General features: G+C 43.2%; 1 protein-coding gene across 3 annotated transcripts in view; it reads left to right on the forward strand.

The window, feature by feature from the left end:
- LOC113569753 (kelch-like protein 29) overlaps positions 1–18433 on the forward strand; it is a 135585-nt gene that overhangs the window by 36488 nt on the left and 80664 nt on the right. For 2 of the 3 annotated variants that reach the window (XM_026997772.2, XM_026997780.2), the window contains exon 3: positions 5680–5982. In XM_026997772.2, coding sequence (XP_026853573.2) covers positions 5710–5982 — 273 coding nt within the window. In that variant the 5' untranslated portion in view covers positions 5680–5709. Of the gene's footprint in view, positions 1–5265; positions 5414–5679; positions 5983–18433 lie in introns of all 3 variants that reach the window. The other variant, XM_035524689.1, reaches the window with a different exon arrangement.

Below are 18433 nucleotides of genomic sequence, written 5' to 3' on the forward strand. Positions count from 1 at the left end.
ACTGCCATACTGTGTGAATATGAGAGTGGGTCCATCACCATGTGTGCCTTTAACACTGTGGATGGAAGCTTGTGCTCTGCTTTTGCCAGAGTCGAAGAAACAGGTGCCAGTAGTTTGGTTTTAAAAGTTGTGCTCTTTAGTCTGACCTACAGCGCTGTAGTCCTTGTCTCCTAAAGAACGTGTCATTAGAAGTGAGGTAGTGAGCAGTGTGAGGAAAGTAGCTCTAGTGCTCACGTACGCAGATCGCTAAGCCTGTCCTGGGTACCAGCGCTCATCGCTCCCTTCTTTTGTTCTTGTGTTGTTGGGCATCAAAGCTCGCTCTCATCTGAACACAAATGTTTGTCTACAGGGACAAAGGAGACATTTGCGAAGGGCAGAATGCACCTTGGTTTTAATCCTTGCTCTCTTTTACTTTCTCTCCATCTCTCTCTCTGTCTCTTTCTCCCACTGACACATGCACACTCTCTCTCTCTCACACACACACACACACACACACACACACACACACACACACACACTCTCTCTCTCTCTCTCTCTCTCACCCTGTCTTTATATCAGTCATAACCTTTGACCTCACTCTCACTGAAGAACCCTTAGTGTCATCATGCCTGTCCTCTCTTACACCACTCCTGGTTCTCTTCCCTGAGGGCATCCAACTTTCTTTTATTATGTGTCTGGGAAAGCCAATCTAATAATGACTTGTCTTCTTCCATATCGTGTATAGAAATAAATCTTCATCGCCGACATTACCAGAGAAGATAGATTTGTTTGTCGTTCATATATTTGTTAATTTATTTATTTCTCCTTAGATTTTTCTGTGACTCTGCTCTAGTAGTGCTCTGTCAGTCTGAAACAATTGTAAAGTAAAAGACAAAAGAAAGTATGAATTATCAGTTTGTGGTGTATGCTAGGTTGACGCGAGGACAGGGCATTGTTGCTTTCATCATACATTTTCATTTATTCACAAGTTACTTTTCTTTTCCTCTTGCATCTGAAACGTTGTTTAATCGTTGTGCTCTAATTTTGACGGGACTTCTAAATATTAATAAGAGATGTCATTTGCTGTCAGAGAAAGTGTAATGCCAGAGTTTTCGCAGTGAACAAACCACGCAGTCCAATTGTCTCCAAGTATTACACTCACTGTGGTGTCCAGAGTATTACACTCTGGACTAGTCTCTCCCACCCATCACAACAGTGCTGCACCATTAATTTAACAGCACTGGCAGTCAGTCTATCCATGTCTATATAGCTTTTTCTAGATGTGGATGATTGACCTGTTGTAATCAATGGGTGACAGATTTTTGGAGAACACTACACCTTCAGACTGCTTCTAAAAAGCTAGAGCTATTGTTAATGTTTCGTCTTGCTTTGTTTAGCTCGAGCTCATAGTCTGTACCATGAACTTTTGTGGACTGGCATTCTATTTTCATTACGCCACTAGGTTTGATTTGGAATCTATTTTAGCTTCTAATTAACAGTTCACTGTGACAGTTGCCAGAAATTATTCAAGATGCTGTGTACATCTACGCCAACGTGTCTGTGTGAGGAGTCACACAGAAAGTCCTGAATTTGCTGTTGTGTTCTATAGCAGAATAACAATATATTCAGTCATGACAGCATGGTAATAAGTATTTTTTAAAGGTTTATAAAAAAGGATGTCTTGTATCATAAAAACACATTTTACTGTGCGGTTAATGGTCGAACATGGCCATATGGTAGTATGACATTATTAAAGCAAAGTCCATTCCATGCCCCAGAATAGATTTTTTCTGGGGTACAGGCCAGCCTAATGTGGTAGTTTTTCACTATTTGTAATACATTGTGACAGCTTTGGATTATTTTGTCACCATTTGTATTAGCGGCGGTCGTCAATAGCAGCGAAGAGGGCAACAAACAGGCTATTTTATGGAGATTCATGTTGGTGTGTTTGTCAAACATCAATATGCTGCATTAAGTACCTAGTTGTTTATCTGTACACAGTCTTAGAGTACTGACATGAGTGACAGTCGATAGAATGGACCTAAATGAGTTCCTTTGCTGTATTTGTGCATGAAAAATCATCTTGGCTTTCTGAGAATAGCATGGGCTCTGTATTTCACTAGCATGGGTGTGTTGAATTCCATTTGAATTCATTTGAATTCCATTTGCCACCTAATGGGTCATTTTAAATAATGTTGAAGTATTATGTCTTACAAAGTGTTTAGATTTACTTGAAAGGATGATGAGGCACCGTATGATTGACTTGTTGTGCTCAAGCGAAAAAGCAAAAGGAGAGCACAGTGAATATCTGGTAAGCACCACGCTGACTGTCAGTGGCAGGCCCAAGCCGACCGGGCATGCTTTTTTTAAACACAGGGAGTTTATTTTTCTTCTCACTCTTCAATCAAGACACTCATGTTCTTTTGAGTCTGGAAGTAGGTTTCAAAAATAACCGACATAGTTGCAGTGTGGGAGATGCGGAACTGTGTCACCTCCCTCTCTCTGTTAACGCCAGATCTCTCTCCTCCACAGTGTGGAGCCTGCCTCAGCCTGAGCAGGGACGAGAAGTCTTCATTCGTCGCCTGTGGCTATTTCTGTACCAGCTGTGTCTCTCATTAGTTAAAGTTCGCTCACAATACCTCTCTTGTCCTGGAGCAGTTCTGTATGTGTGTGTGTGTCTATGCACACGTGTGCCCGTGAGCAAGGTGTGTGTGTTTGCTTACATCTTTTTGTATGTATTGGTAGACCAGTGTATGCTCTACACCAGGAGAGAATTGAAATTTTATATTGCTCTGCTGGAGTGCTGGGTTGGTAGGGCAGGACTCCAGGTTTGTGAAGTAGCACCATTTGAGTTAATGCCTTTGGTTCTGACCACTGGAGGGAATTTCAATCAAAGTTGCTCTGGGAATGTTGTTCCACACAATCCTACTCACATTACGATGGTCTCAGGAAACACCAAGTCTGCTCACTACCTTGATTTTAAATAAAGGTTTGTTTGTTATTGACATGGGGGTGCCTTCTGTTCGGAGTGCGGATCGCAGGAGTCGCAGCCCAGGAGAAATCAACACGCTTCGGTATTTTTCTCCCATGGTACTCTTCCCACGGGCTGCTGCAGTGTCATCCCGAGCGCCTTGGCCCATCTGTTCCCCTCAGTCTCCCACTGGGCGGCTTTGTTTCTCACCCCACCCAGCCACTCTGCTTTGGTAATGCTCTTCGATCTGCCAGGCTATGAGTGACAGACACAGGAGATGGATGTGTGTTGTGTGTAGGTGCTTATTTGGGAGTGATGTTTGAGTGGGAACCAGTTATTGGACTTGTGTTTTGGTTAATCACCCCTCTGAGATTTTCCTTAACTAGCTGTCTCTTCTTTATTCTATCCATGTCTCTCTCTCTCTCTCTCTCTCTGTCTCTGTCTGTCTGTCTCTTTCTCTCTCTCTCTCTCTGTCTCTGTCTCCCTTTGCTCATTGGTGCATCTGTTTCAAGTTTCAAGTTTGGTTTATTTGTCACATACATAGTCATACACAGTATAACAGTATAACACAGTATAACAGTCATACACAGTATAACTCGCAGTGAAATCTGTGCCAAGTGTCGGTTCTAGTCATGAAGGTCGTGTCAGCACCATGCTCTCAGCTCTGTCCAACACCTGCAAAAAAACGTAAAAAACAATAAAGGGAAGAAACACTCGTAGTTCATCGTCTATCTCAACCTCCCCATTAAAAAGCATTACAGTCTGAGTAGTGAGGTGCCAGTCAATGCGCTATTGGCAGTTCCTTACTGTCTACCAAACTGGGCTCTCTCTCAGGATAGAAACAGAGTAGGTATGGTCATTACTGGATATTACAGCCTAATGCATCTGCCTTGTTCGATAGATTAAAACAAGCACTAGCAAAGCTCTGAAGAATGTGTTTACTTAGCTATACTACATATGAAATCAAGTCTTTTGGCCAGTCGTAGTTTGTGTGGAATATATTTTGCCCTTGACGGGGCACATGCAGAGAAAAGGAATTATGTCTGATATGGACCATCCAGTATGTGTTAACAAAGGAAAAGCACCATAAATTAAACTATGCAGCCAATCCAATATATTCCATGAATAATTAATGTGCTGCTTGTAATATGGAATGTAATTATTGGAAGGGAGTCATTTGCCTCAACGCTGTCCATGTTTGCACGTGTGTGTGTGTGTGTGTGTGTGTGTGTGTGTGTGTTTGTATTTATATGTATGCTTGCATATCTCTGTGTATTAACTGCAGTCGTATTATACAGAAATGCGGTGTTTTTGCAGGCATGGCTGGAGGACCTGGCAGGACCAGGCCATGTGCAGTCAATGGAAGGCTCTTTGCCATCTAGTTGCTGTAATGAAAATGGGCCTTTTTTGTTTTCTGTGCTGGAGGTCCACCTGCCCTTGATATCCCCCCTTGCTATATTAATTAAGATGAACTTCCAGTCTGCTTTTGAGAATAAGGATTTAATAGTGTAGTCATTTGCTGTTAAATGAAAAGGCTTTTTACTAAACTTTTTAACTTCCATAACCAGCTTATGTATAAAAAAAAATCCATCCTTATCTTTACTGACACATTTTAGTTTTTCCTTTGGAGTAAATGCACAATATCACACAATAGCGTCTTTCTTGATTTAGCCCAATGCAGCTGACTTCCCAATATAAAATGGGTCGCCAAAGTGCAATAAATCCTGATTTTGTTGCATGGTGCCAGAATAGCCAATACTGGCTTATACTACAAGCAGCCTAATCTTCCCCCACATGTACAAAGACAGAAACTAATAAGCCAATTCCCTACTGAGGCTCTCCAGTCTTATTACACACAACTGTCCGCAGAGGACGGCTAGATAAAGAAGCTGCTGCAAATAACAGAAAATTAAGTTTACCAACTTGCCAAGCTGAGAAAATAAAACAAACTTTTGCTTGGGCAAAAGGAAGGAGAAGTTGAGATGGTTGTTAGTCTGCTCAGGTCGCTCCTCTCCAAGCAATTAGCAGTTTAAAGCAATAAAGTGAGTCGTGGAATGGGCTGTCTGCTTAATTAGGACTGGAGATGGGTTTGAGTTATGAGCTTTGGGAGTGATGTGAGTAAAGTAATTAGGAAAACCTGGGATAGCCGGACAGATCTGTTAAGCATATGGAATAGGCCAAATCTACCCTCAAGCAAAAACACACTGCCATGTTCTTCCTGGTTTTTGTAAATAAATGCTAATTTTTCCCTGATTAAGGGCTGACAGAATGGGAACTAAAAGAAGTAAATGGAGCCTTTTGCATGTGTGTGTCAGGCAGACGTGACGGCAGCATCTGCTCGGGGGCGTGTTCACACCTTTGCAGTGTGAGACATGCTAAAAACGAGCTGCACGTGGAGGGAAGAGGATTTGCATCGCTCACACTTCTCGTTCACCCACCTTTTTTCAATCCCTGAGTGTGTAGGTGTGTGTTAAAACACATTGTTTGCACAAATACCTACTGACTCTTTGTGCAATATATATATATATATATATTATTCTTAGTTTGATGGTCTAGACATGTGCTTGTGTGCCCTGATGACCTTTTTTTGTTTAGACAACTGTGATGCGTTTTGCTTGTTCTATTTCTGGTTTTGGTGATTCTGACAACATCTTAATCACTAATGTCTCTCTCTCTCTCTCTCTCCCTTTCTCTCTGCCACACTCTCGTTCTCTCATTCCTTCCCTCAGGCAGTGCCGCGTTGCCTCTGAAAAGAAGTGATGTCGCGCCATCACCACCGGTTCGAGAGGGACTACCGAGGCCCGTGGGAGCGTCGAGACCGGGCCTCCGCCCTCCACAATGGCGTGGCAAGCAACGCCTGTTCTCCTGCCCCTCCTCTCGCCAATGGCAACAACCGGCCCGGGCTCCTCCCCCTCCCAGTAATCCCCTCCCTCCTGCCCACCCCGGTCACCATCGCCGTGACAACGGCCAGTACGGAGCTGGCAGCGAAGCGGGCGGGGGCCCCGGTTTCGGCGGCGGCGTCTGCTGTGAAGGTGGGCAGAAAGAGAGCCATTTCCAGGTCCCCTTCCTTCCCCCGTTACTCCTCTTCCTGCCAAAGCGCTTCAGCGTCTCCTCACTTCCAGCCTCCTCACTCGTTTACTCCGTCATTATGGAAACGAGAAATGTTGAATGATGCGCTGAATTAGGTCCAAGCTCAAGGTTTTTCAGCTCGGCTGTGGGCCAGATATACAAAGCAGGTGTTTTCCATTTGAGCGGAGAAGGGTGACAATCAGGAAAACTATTTCTTTATGAAAGCATATCAGCTGTAGCTTCGCCTTTCATGTCTGTCCAATTGTCCTTTATTTTGGTTTGTTTTTTTGTTGTTGTTTGTTTGCTTTTTTTTTTTTCTAGCTTACCGGTGCTACACATTGGTTATAATAAGTCTGACCTGCATGAAACTGGGCCCTCTCTCAGACAATACCAGTGATTGACATGACCTTTGTTTGTTTTCGATTACAGCAGAGATACTTTGTAAGTACTATTCAGTTAATATTACACTGCCACTTATAAATTATTAACCTGTGATAGCACCCTGCCATGTTTGGTGTGCTAGATTGTATTATGGTAACCCAAGGTATTGGGATTTGCCTCCACTGAGAGCAGTGCTGCAGTGCCTGCTGGGTATCCAGCACAATCGTTTCCAAGGTGATTTAAGCTGAAAAGACACCTCCATGGTGGCTGTCTAAATATGGCCACTATCACGAGTCTGTTGGCACTCGGTTTCAGGTATTCCTCACTGACGTCACCAGATGCTCCAAATTGTCACGGCGCTCTCAGTCGAGCTTGAATGGACATTTCAAGGAAGGATCATAATGCACCTGGTAACTGTGACCCTGGCCACTGCTTTATTCTTGTTAATGAGTCACTCAGTTAATCACAGATGCTAACAAGTGCAGGAGTCCTGCTCGAGATTAGCGGTGTGCGTGGTGTGGCGGTTTGCAGGAACCAGGGGCCTGCACATGTCAGAAGCAGTGCGCATGGCGTGAAGATGCCGCTGTTACCTCAGCACTTCACGTGGGCTGTGGCTCCCTGTGATGTGTGCTTTACAGGAGAGCATGCAGCAATGCAGCTGTTTCAGTTCTTAGCTTTTTTTCCACTACCTTAATTATTGCCTGGAAGAGGAGTTGTGTAGGGAGCCACTTTCCCTGTTATCAAAGGCTCTTTGTAGTTCTGTCCATAGGCTGATGGAAGAGACGGATGCCCCTGCTGTAGGAGAGAGAGAGAGAGAGAGAGAGAGAGAGAGAGAGAGAGAGAGAGAGAGAAATAACTATTTATATAAGTACCTGACAGAGTCATTTATCTGTCTTTTTTTTTTCGTGAAAAGACTTCTAGTATTGTTATAACAGAAAACTCCACCACTTGATTACAACACTGCTGTCTTTTAAGCTTGAGCCAGCGAACTTGTGGGTGTTTGCCTGAGACTACGGGAAGATCAGTGTGCATGGGAAATATGCAAATCCATGCTGAAGCTGTAGGTAAGCTGTGAGAATGTGTGCGTATGAGGTTGTGCCTGACTCTCTGGTATCAACAGTCATGCAGCGATTAGTCGGGTCCCATTGGCTTTAGCTGTCTATAGTGACAAATGAGTCATCTCAGAATTAACAAACAAGTCCAGATTTAATCAGGGGTGTGGCTACTGATTTAGTTTTATTCCATTTTCATTCATTTTTATTTATGCCCCAGCAATATTTTTTGAAGGGGTAATTCAATAGTTGTTGATATATACTGAATGAACATGTGTGGTGAATAGTGATTACTGCATTAGCACAGCTGAGGAAAGGGTATTTGGTCAGATTTGTATAAACCACTGGTAGTATTCTCTTACCTTTCCCTTTTTTTTTTTTGACAGTTTCTTTAGACACTTGCTATTTCTGTTTTTAAAGAATTGTGCACTGATTTTTTTTTTGCATGTTTATTCATGCTTTTGATCATGTTAATTACGGTTGCAATAAAGCTCCTTTATATTGGATGTTTAAAAGTAATCAGAAACATTATGTCTCAGCTAAATGCCATTTAATGTCTCATTTATATCTGATTTTTATACTTCAAATTACAGATTTCCCTTTACACTTTGGAACTATTGCTGGCATCAGCTATGAGTGTTTCGCACATTTGCTGTCAGTGACCCACAGAGCTCCTCTACCAAATGGTTGATATATGACATTTTCACTGCAGTTATATGGTTTGGCATGGTCTTTAGCTTTGATTCTCGATGGAAAATGAGAGACTCCACTGTTATTTATCCAACCACCATGTTGGCTGTTTTGCACATCAGTGTAGAACATTTATATCATTGGACCATTTCCAAGATATAGTGTGCTAATGGTTGAAGCCTTCGGATTCTGAAAGGTTTCGTACAGGAAAACCATTAAGATTGGTGAAATGAAAACTATTGCAAAGCATATGAAAATCAGTTTATTTTGGATGTACCTCTGCAATTTCAGAATGACACAATCCTGGAGGGACTTGTTTACATTTATGGCATTCATTCATGATTATTGTGAATCGTGATGCTATTCCAGTCCCCCTGTCTCTCAGGAAAACAGTACCAGCCAGTAACAGCATGTTCCAAGGGATTCTTGCAGAAAGACCATTTAGCTTTTAAGAGCAGTACAAGCATACAAGCTTTTCTAGGCAGGATGTTATATGAAAATTCAGAAGAATATCCTTAATCTCTTTTTTTGCAGAAATCCAGTAAAGATATTCCTGTTGCAATAATTTGTAGACAGCCCAATTTCTTTTGCATTTTAGTTTTGGTTTCTCAGCAATCTCTCGCCTATAAATGTTTCCTTTACTACTCCTGTTCTTTTCATATTGCATCATATACATTCACACAAAAATGCCGTCATTTTTTGACATGCTGTTTCATAGTAATATCAGAGAGGGGGGTAAGAATTTTGATTCGAGTCTGAAAGGCCGTCATTTTTCCAGCATCATTTGCGTTGAATACTTTTTAATTAGCTGAACCCGAATCCAATTTTAGCGTTGTACTTACATATTTAAAAATCATTTCAGAATGCCATTTTCTAATCATTAGCTGTCCTTTCATCTTGTCATCATATTAAAGCATGCATCTAATCCAGCTCAGAGCCGATGTTAAGATCAGAATGAGTAAAATGTTCACTTTGATGACATCTCAGTGAAGATTTCCAGAAAGGGCCTAAGAATAAATCATATCAATAACAGTGTCAAACTGCCTGCATTATTCAGCCATTTCAAGTGTGTCATAAACTCTAATCTGCATCTCCAAAGACAGACAGAAGGATTGCTGAGCAGGAAGCTTGAGGAAAAAATGAATGAATGAATGATGAAATTAGAGCATTTTCAGTGAGCCATGGTCTGCTGAGGGTTTTAAATAAAGATCCAGACACATATTTTTAAAATCCAGCTAATCTGTGCTGCAAAGTGTCAGCAAGCCATTTTGAAAGTGAGATGATTAACACTTAAGAACAGCTGAGGCGGGGTGAATATGCTTAGGGGAGGGAGGTGGGTGGGTGGGGTTACTGTAGATTCCGAGCCTCCTCCCATTGTGCCTGTCCCTGCTCAATAATTGCACCTCTCTGTGGTAAAGAAACTCGTACATTTTTAAAGTCCACGCTCAGCATGGCGCCACATGGGGCTGAATAGCGCCTATGGAAATTAGAGCTTTAAATTCCACCCAGAAACAAATAATAATTCATTCAGCCTCTTTGATATGCTGCGCACAATTCCACTGTTGGTCCTAATAAGTGAGAAGATTCAGTTCTTCACATAGCCCCTTTTTAACGAGAGTCTTGCCTGCATTTTAGTTTATTTGGTTGCATGGAATAAGCATTTATTCATTGAAATTATTTTTATGTGGGGGAAAACTGCTGAGGCTTAAAGGTGCTTCAGGTTTCCCTGTTCTCTTCCCTGCATATCCAATAGGGAGAGGGAGAGGCACAGGGAGAGACAGCATAGTAGCACATGTGCATGGATTTGCACTGAGGAAAAAATGCTTATGACCCTAAACCTATTTTAAATGAGTTAAAACTGCCAGCATGAATTGAAAAATGCACCCCATCCACAGGAACATATGCTGAATGTTGATTTGCTGAAGAAAGGGGAGTTTGACAACGACAAAGTGGAAAAGAGCGAAGCCAGTCCCTGATTTTCACAAACCTGTGAAAGTGAATAGAAGACTCACGCTCATGCGAGTCATAGCGGGACGTAGTAAAGCGATCAGAGTGCACAGGATGCTGGGATGCTGGACCTGATGGCTTAGCATGATGAATGCCACCCTGGTTTATGGAAAATCCCAAACACAAGGGAAGGTGGAAGGCTTTCATCCAGCACCACTGGCTTGGACTCTTTCCTACAGTCTGTGAGATGGAGTAAATGATCAGGCAGATTCATGGTGTCTTCAGCTCTACTGGGATTATACATCATGCGATACAGATCACTCACGCTCTCGTTTCCGCCTGATATTTACCGCTCATCTGTTTGTCTCCGGGAGGAAGAGGAGCGAGCAAAGCTCAGTGGCGTTGGCCGCTGGATTCATCAGTCCTCTGTGTTGTCCTCTCTGCTGTCTGCCATTTAGCTCCTGAATGGGGGAAAGGGCAAAGCAAATGCATGGTTTTTAGGACGTTGTGCATATGAAATATTAATGCTAAGAGAATCCTGTGCTTGTATTTTAGCATGCCAGCCTCGACATCCAATTTACTTGTCATATTTTTATTAGGAAGAACCAAGAACTAATTTTGAAGGCCAGGTTTCAATCTCATATGGTGCACACCTGTCAGCTTTACGTGTTTATTTGAGATTTGATGTTTAAGTAGGCATGTTGCTGAAAAACCGATAAAACCCATAGTTTTCCAAGATGAACTTATGAACTGTCAGTGCAAAGATTGTTGCTTTAAAACTTTAATCAACTGTGCTGTCTTCTCACCACCAACAGCTCCAATACCAGTGTCTGACCTAAAATGAGATAGCTAACTATGTACTGCACTGCTTGTTAAACTCATCATTGCTTTAGCATAATCCAACAAATGTGTGTGAATGTGTGTTTGTTTGACCGGATCTGCATATCTCACTCAGGCTCAGGCACTGATGGGCAGGTCTTCCAGTGGGAGTATGATTGCATGTGGAAACACTCTCTTCTGCAGTGTTAACAAGGACCAGTCAGTCCTGTGTTTACTGAGCGTTCCAGCTCTGGGAGCTCAAGTCCTTGGCAACACATGTCAGGAATGTGTCTTTCCTGTTTCATGCTGTTGAGCAGAGTGAGGATTCACAGGGGCTGAATGAAGGCGAGAGGGAATGCTCCTCTCCTTTAAGGCTGGGAGCAGAGAATAGAACTAAAAGCAAACTAAAAAGACACATCAGCTTCTCACTTTCACCTCCTAGACTCAGGAGTGGGGTGGTGGTAAGGAGGGTTATATGTTTAGTTTGTCAATTTGGAAGCCTGCTACTTACAGACCAGGTAAACAGTGCACTGATGTATAAACAGATGTATAAACTGACGTCTTTAAGTCTTCTTTTAGTGGTCAGTGTGCTTCAGTCACATATGTTTGCAGAGAGCGTTTGATCATCTACCTTCAGTCAACAGCACAGATGGGACTAGGTATGGAATTTTCATAACGGGCAGTTTCCCTGGGCTTCCTTTATGCACATGAAATGGTGCTCCTGGCTGTTATCTGTGTTTAATCTCTCAAAAGGCCTGCCTGCTGTTATTCTGTTTAAAGCTCCAAATGACCTCAGGTCCTTTTCAAGTTGTACCTTAACTTATATGTTTTTTTCAACTTGTTCAGTAAGGACAGACTTAAACTGTAAACGTGTGTCTGCAAGTTCTGGTGTTGTGTGTGTATGCTGAATAGATAGGAACGTGGGTGTTGCATGTGCAATAAGAAAATACAGAATGCAAGTACATCAAATTCTCCAAAAATGTGCTGTTGTTCTGTAATGTTGAAATTTGGCTGGTCTGTAAAGATGGTCAAGAAAAGCCGTGAACAAAATCAAACAAAATCATAACGGCAGTTTGACCAGAAGCATTAACCCTTGTTTTGCCTGCGTTCTCATAGGGTTGAATTAAACATGGCAAGAGTGATTTGGAGAGAAGTAGTGAGCAGAAGTTCAACCCCAGTGCTGTGGAAGGTCTCACTCGGCTGCAGGTCCTTACAGCCATCTTGGATCTGAATCTGAGAACCTCTGCACTTAATAAAGTGCACAGCATGGATCTTGTTGGATGGCCACAGGACTGAAAACAAGAAGTTGAGCGTGGGCATCTGTCATGCCTCAAAGCTGCTTTTAATAAGGAAGAAAAAAAGATGAATCCGGGAGCTTGTTTTTCTGCTGCTCAGTAATACAATACGGAAGACCGAGCCCCTTGATGAGACATGGAGGCGCTTGTGTGGGCGCGGTGACTCTGCAGATTCACCAGCCTGTAAGTGGAGGACCAAAGCTGTGGCTCAGCCTAGCGCCGGACTCTCGTCTGCTAAGGAGCCCAGCACTCCGGGGCCCGGGGGTGGGGCCGGAGGGAGAGAGTGAGACAGAGTGAGAGTGACTAAGAGAGGAGAGATCCCTATTTGCATTACTCTACACAAACAGACAAGCCCAAACCCACTGCAGAGCGAATTACAAAGGCATCGCCCTAAGAGTCTCAGCAGTGTCAAGAAGAGAAGTCTAGCTCTTGTTCTCGTCCCCTGGCTGTGTAGTGGAACTGACAGTCCTTATGGCTGTAGGAATAAGAGATACACCATGTGAGCCGCTCGTTTGGCTGCCTCTCACTCTCCTGTAGCCCCACCCACCTCGCCCCTCCCGTGGACTCTGTTCTCTTTCTGCCTCCCCTGCTTTCTCTTTTCTACTCTCCGTTCTCAAATATCCTTCATCCTCTGCGGTGAGAGTGGCTCCTCATTGGAAGCGTTTGCAGGGCTGGCGTCGGGGCCGGCTATATTCACGCTTGTGTGAAATTGGATTGCTCATCCGTTGTCTCCGAGTGCAGAGATGTAATACCCGATACTGACAGGCCTTCGTGGCCCACATCAGGGACAAACCCTCTGAATCTGGAGAGCTATCGGACTAATGCTTCCACTGCTCATTGCCCCTATGAAGGCCAGTAGGGCAGGGGGTTAAATGATGTGGGTTGAAGGGTATGACCTCTAGTACAAAGGTAAATTCATGCTCAGGTGTAAGACTCCGTTTACTCTGTATAAGGGGCACAGGCGAAGCTTGCTTTAAGGTCGATCCTTTTTATCTTGTGGGATTGAAGCCAAGAGCTAATTTCTCCCTTAGTGACGGAAGCTCAATGACCCTTATGTTAGAAGCACCCTTATTAACACCTCTTCTACGCCAGTTCCAAGGCCACCAGCTGTAAAAGTATGGCTCACTGGGCCATTAAACTCAGGTAGAGCTTTGTTCTTCAACATTGCATGTTGCAGTGAAGTATCAAGGACGTACAGTCCGTGCTGTCAATAGCTGATCTCTGACTGTCTCTACAATATGATTTCCTGAAGAGCTCAGCCCTCAGCATGACCTTGAGGATGCCCTCTTGGACTGGTAAGGCGACGTGCTGGAGAGGCACTGTCTGAAAACACCCCTGCTGGGATTCATATTTTCACGGTTTTAAAAGCTCGCCTTGTTTGACTCTTTTAAGCCTTGCAAAAATGCATAATAAAATTAAAATGATACAAATGACGTCAGGGGAGGCGGGTGAATGCCTTCTAAAGTGCCATTTACTCAATCAAATTTGTGCCACATCAAGGGCGCAGCAGGAGACGTGGCTGTCCTGTGCCATGTTTGAAGCCCCTGAGCCCAAATGAGCTCACGCTGAGCCGCTGGGTTATGTCATTTGGTTCACTAGCCGAAGAAGCACCATCTGTCAGGTTGCTTCCCCCTTGTCTTTTGTGTTACACAAGGCCAAAATAAATAACAGTGACATTTAAAAAGGTCTGGGCCGAAAGACTTGACATTCAGTGGACTGTCTTCTTTAAGGTTAACTCGGTCTGAAAGCAGATACTGAATGCATGCACGCCCACCTTCAAACGTGCCCCGTGAAATATCATTAGGATGCCTTTTCAGCAGCAGATTTGAGCATGATGTTTCACTCACTATGCAAAGATGCACACCCCCAAATACACGCTGATGACTTGCCACTTCCACCATCGGCAAAACTGCCTCCTGGAACCCCCGCTTTTGAGTGCACATGCCCCCCCACAAAGCAAGACCATTATTTACTTCCGAAGGGCCTTTGGCAATGCTCAGCCTCACACAGGCAATATATTTGCAAATGAATGAGTTCATTAATTACCTCTCTCATAAAATATTATATCCTGAAGTGTGAGGGCTGCATCTGTACCCAGCGTCCAGTGCCTGTACGGCTGAAGAGCCCACATGCCTGCAGATGGAGGTTGAGGCAAGACGTGGTCTTACACCCCGCACTCGTTTAACATTTCAATCGGACGCCGCTGGTGGCAGCAGCAGTGAATTGTTAGAGCATGTTTGGCGCTGGTCCACAGCAAAGAATCAATAACCAATTGACTGTGATTTTATGGCCTTTAATCTGTTTCAGAGAAAGTTCAGAGACATGCTTCTGAGGCTGTTGCACTTCCCCAGTGTAAATAGTGCTAATCCTATCCTAATCTTGTTGGTGTTTTTTATTTATATATTTATTTTTAAAGAAGTATTTGCAGCTCTCTGTGGTAATTATTATTACGCTGCTTTGCTGTGCGCCACAATATTGTGAAAGGCTACAAAATAATCCACACCATAGACCACACAGTCTGTGCATCAGTATCCAGCATACCAAGTCCTAACTGTGGCGCTCAGCGAGGGAAGCAGATCATGGACGTGTTTCAGATGCTCCTATTGTGCGTTCTGAAGCACTCTTTGGCACAGCTTGACTAAGACAAATGTGCAGTTCCAGCTCTAAGCATGTAACATTGAAATACACGGTTAACCATGTAAAAGGAAAATGGAAATACATGTAAGAGCTTTTCCTTCCTCTTCTTGTGCATTGGAAAAAAGGCTTGTGATTTTCAAAGCAACAGAGACCTACAACAGTGGGACATGGCTAAGAAAGTCTAAATATTCTGAAAAAACTGGCAAAATTTAGGGGAAGTCTAGGAACTCTAGAATGAGCAACGTTTGATTTATACAAAGTGGTGTTTTGCTTAGAGGCATAACACAAGAGGGAGGTTCTTTGCCAATGCTGTGTTCTGCTTTATCTGACTTAACTGCTCTCTGGCTCTCTCTCTCTCTCTCTCTCTCTCTCTCTCTCTCTCTCTCTCTCTCTCTCTCTCTCTCTCCTTCCCTGTCCCTATCGCTGTTTAGCATATATGCTTCTCTGCTCCATTGACTTCTCCTCAAGAATCGTGGTCTTCCATTTGAATAATATACTCATTAATAATAGATAGGCTTTAAAAACACAAGGTCTAATGTAGACTTCACGGGTAACTCAATCATGCCCACTTCTGTGGTTTGACCCATACTTCTTACAAATCGCCACAAGTAACAAATCTCCACAAGTGCGTGTGGTCATTTCTCATTAGAACAGAACCTGGTCAGTACAGCCTAGTCGTTTTCATTGCATGTATGTTGCACTGCGCACACATATTATATTAAAGGTTTTTTTTTTAGTATAGAGTGCTTTTGCACCATATATATCGCATGTGAATATAACATTGAAAATTATGATTCTCTCGCTCTTTTGTTCAGTCTTTTGTATTGGGAGACAATGAAGTCTGATGGTGTTTACATACAGAAATGCATGATTAGAAGGGTAGCACTTGATAAGTCTATGCTCTGTCACCCCAGGCTGCCTGTAGTGCATTGCAACTAGCACATTAGCAGTTTTTGTGCAAGGTCGTATCAATACTGTATGATGGAAACAAACCACAGTGCAGCCCTTTCTGTTGCACGCATGGCTCCAACACACGTGACATGCATTACACCCACATGCATGAAAACAGGTCGGAGTCTTCAGGTGCGTGCGCCACGTGACTTCCGCCCCCATTTAATCCGTCACCGCCGGTGTCTCTCTGAGCTGTAACCATCAGCCAAGTTTATGAGTCATCTCCCTTGTGTGTGCCTGCAGGATAGTGAGCAGCCGTGTTCTTGTTTGCGAGTCGCTCCGCTCTCGGACACGGCACAGTGTGTTCACACGCCGACGCTAACTGGTGCTCGTCTCCTTTTCTTTGCCGTGTAATCTAGAGTACTGGATTCAAGGTGTTTCAAGGTTACAATAAGAACTGAGCTCACAGCACAGATGCATGTTAGGGTGCCCTTGTGAGACTTCACAGGAAGACCTCTCATTTCTTATCGCTTCGTGTGTTGTATTAGTGGTAAAGGTTTTACAGAGTCTTTTTTTTTTTTTTTTTTTACTCGTTTTTAGTGCTGTTTTAGTGCTATGGCACAATTCCCACAAGCGTCCTTTACAATAAAAAAAAATTGTGAAATTTAGTGTTTAGAGGTTTAGTCTGTAACATTTCATGGTAGCAAAGTAAACTCTAACAGAAATGTCAGTGTTCTGTTCACTAGATCATTAATTTAGCATGACTTTTTACCGATGGCATCTTAACCTCTGAGCACAGAATGTGTTATCATACAGTGTTTGTGATCAGCGGTGAGGAACATAACACTGAAGTGTGATTTACTGAACACACCTTTTACTACTTGATCATATTTAGGCATCTATGACGAATACACTCGGTATAGAGGGAGAGGTTACGGGGCATTAATTTAACAGGCAAAAGCACTTAACTGCCATACACCAATAGGGTGGATCGGCTGGACAGGATGGGTTGTTCAGGTGTATGGGTTGATGTTTAGTGTAGAATAAAGCCCTTTGTTGAGGATAATAGTCCATATTTTTGGAAAGGGCACATAAGATTTATAGGATGAGTTACATGCATGGGTTCCTTTTCTGTGAGGAAAAACAACAGTGTGATAGTAGAGGGAAAGGGAGTCTTTGTATTGGCTAGCCCTCTCAACCATATGAAGAGAGTAACAATCTCCAGTTTTTAAGATTTTTAAAAGTTGTCTTCTAGGGTGTTCTTTCCTCATCACTGTATTCTTATTGGCTGGTGCCAGCCGAGTGTTGTCAGCAGTAGCCTAGTCTCGATATATCAATATATCATTAGAGTAGAGCCACAACTAATGGGATAAAAAAGAATAAAATATAACAAAAAACCTTTTGTCACTCAGAGCGCTAACATGATGCAGAGATGGAGGTTTGGTCTTATTAATGGCTATTTATACACATGTCTTCTATCAACAATATGGGATGTTATCCATGTCAGTATTAAAACTGTGTGATGTGTTCTTGGCAGGAGGAGGACACAGTCTGCTGTTCTGTTCTTTCAGGTATTTTCCCCTCCTTGTTTCCATGCCTTCTAAGGAATCCCACTCGTCATGCCCTTCCAGAGCCGGGCTGAGGGCTCATCATCACGACCTAATGTCTTCCTGCTTTAGGCACTGGCATTTTGATTCATTCCTTTAAGAGAAAAAGTCGTTAATATTTGTGCGTTATGACGGGAAGAGAGGAGAAGAAAAGAAAACATTTAAGCGATTGTTTTTATTGAAATCATTGAAATTTGTCTTACGTCGGGGTAAAATGTGACCAGAACAGTGGGGTTGTAGGTGCTGAATATTGCTGGTGTAAATTAGATGGATTATGACATGGCTGAGAAGCTAGAGGGCATTTTACTGTAGCCTTCCCAGAGCTGATTATAGCCAGCTAGCTGCATGAGCAGGTCAGGGACTTCGTTTACAGCTGTTTACTGTATGTGGCCATTTCAGTAGCTCATCTCTGGTGCCTAGAAAACATGATGTTTACAGATTGTGTCAGTGCAGGGCAGCCCAGCATCAGGGTTATGTGATTTATCAATAAGAGTGGATGAAGTTAATTCTTTAGGGTGGTTCTGACACAGGTTTCACCCTTGGATCAAGGTTATTAGACCTTTCGTGCTCGGGCATGGGCCGTCTTTCTGTTGTCAATTCTGGTGTCATTTTGTATTCTTGCACTTGCACAGAAGTAACTTTGTTTTAGATATCTTTTTCAGTCATGTACATGCTGGCCTTATTTGTTGAGTTTCCGCCGATCTTCGATTTCAGAAGGCATCCAGCCGCGTTTCTGCAGCCGCCTCACTAAACATCCCGTCCCGCGCGAACAGAGAGTAGGCTCGCGGCCTGGGTGTGAGGCAACCATTCGTGTCCAGATGCCGGGGGGGTGGAAATGCTTAAGTTATTCTGCACAGTATAGCCTCGCACCGACTCCACTCACTTCCTAGGAATTCTTGTGAGTGTTCCGACTTTCATCGACCCCCCAGTCCTCAGGGGCTGTCACCTCGCCAGGATAATGTAGGGTCGCTGTGGAAGAATGGAAGCTCTGAGTGACCGAACGTAATTATTGGATTCTAATTATAGTAGTGACTGAAGCTGTTTGTTGTAATATTTTTAGCATATTATCTTCTGATAGTAGTCTCTAATGTAAAG

Source organism: Electrophorus electricus, chromosome 3 (assembly GCF_013358815.1).
Source record: "Electrophorus electricus isolate fEleEle1 chromosome 3, fEleEle1.pri, whole genome shotgun sequence".
Taxonomy (NCBI): Eukaryota; Metazoa; Chordata; class Actinopteri; order Gymnotiformes; family Gymnotidae; genus Electrophorus; species Electrophorus electricus.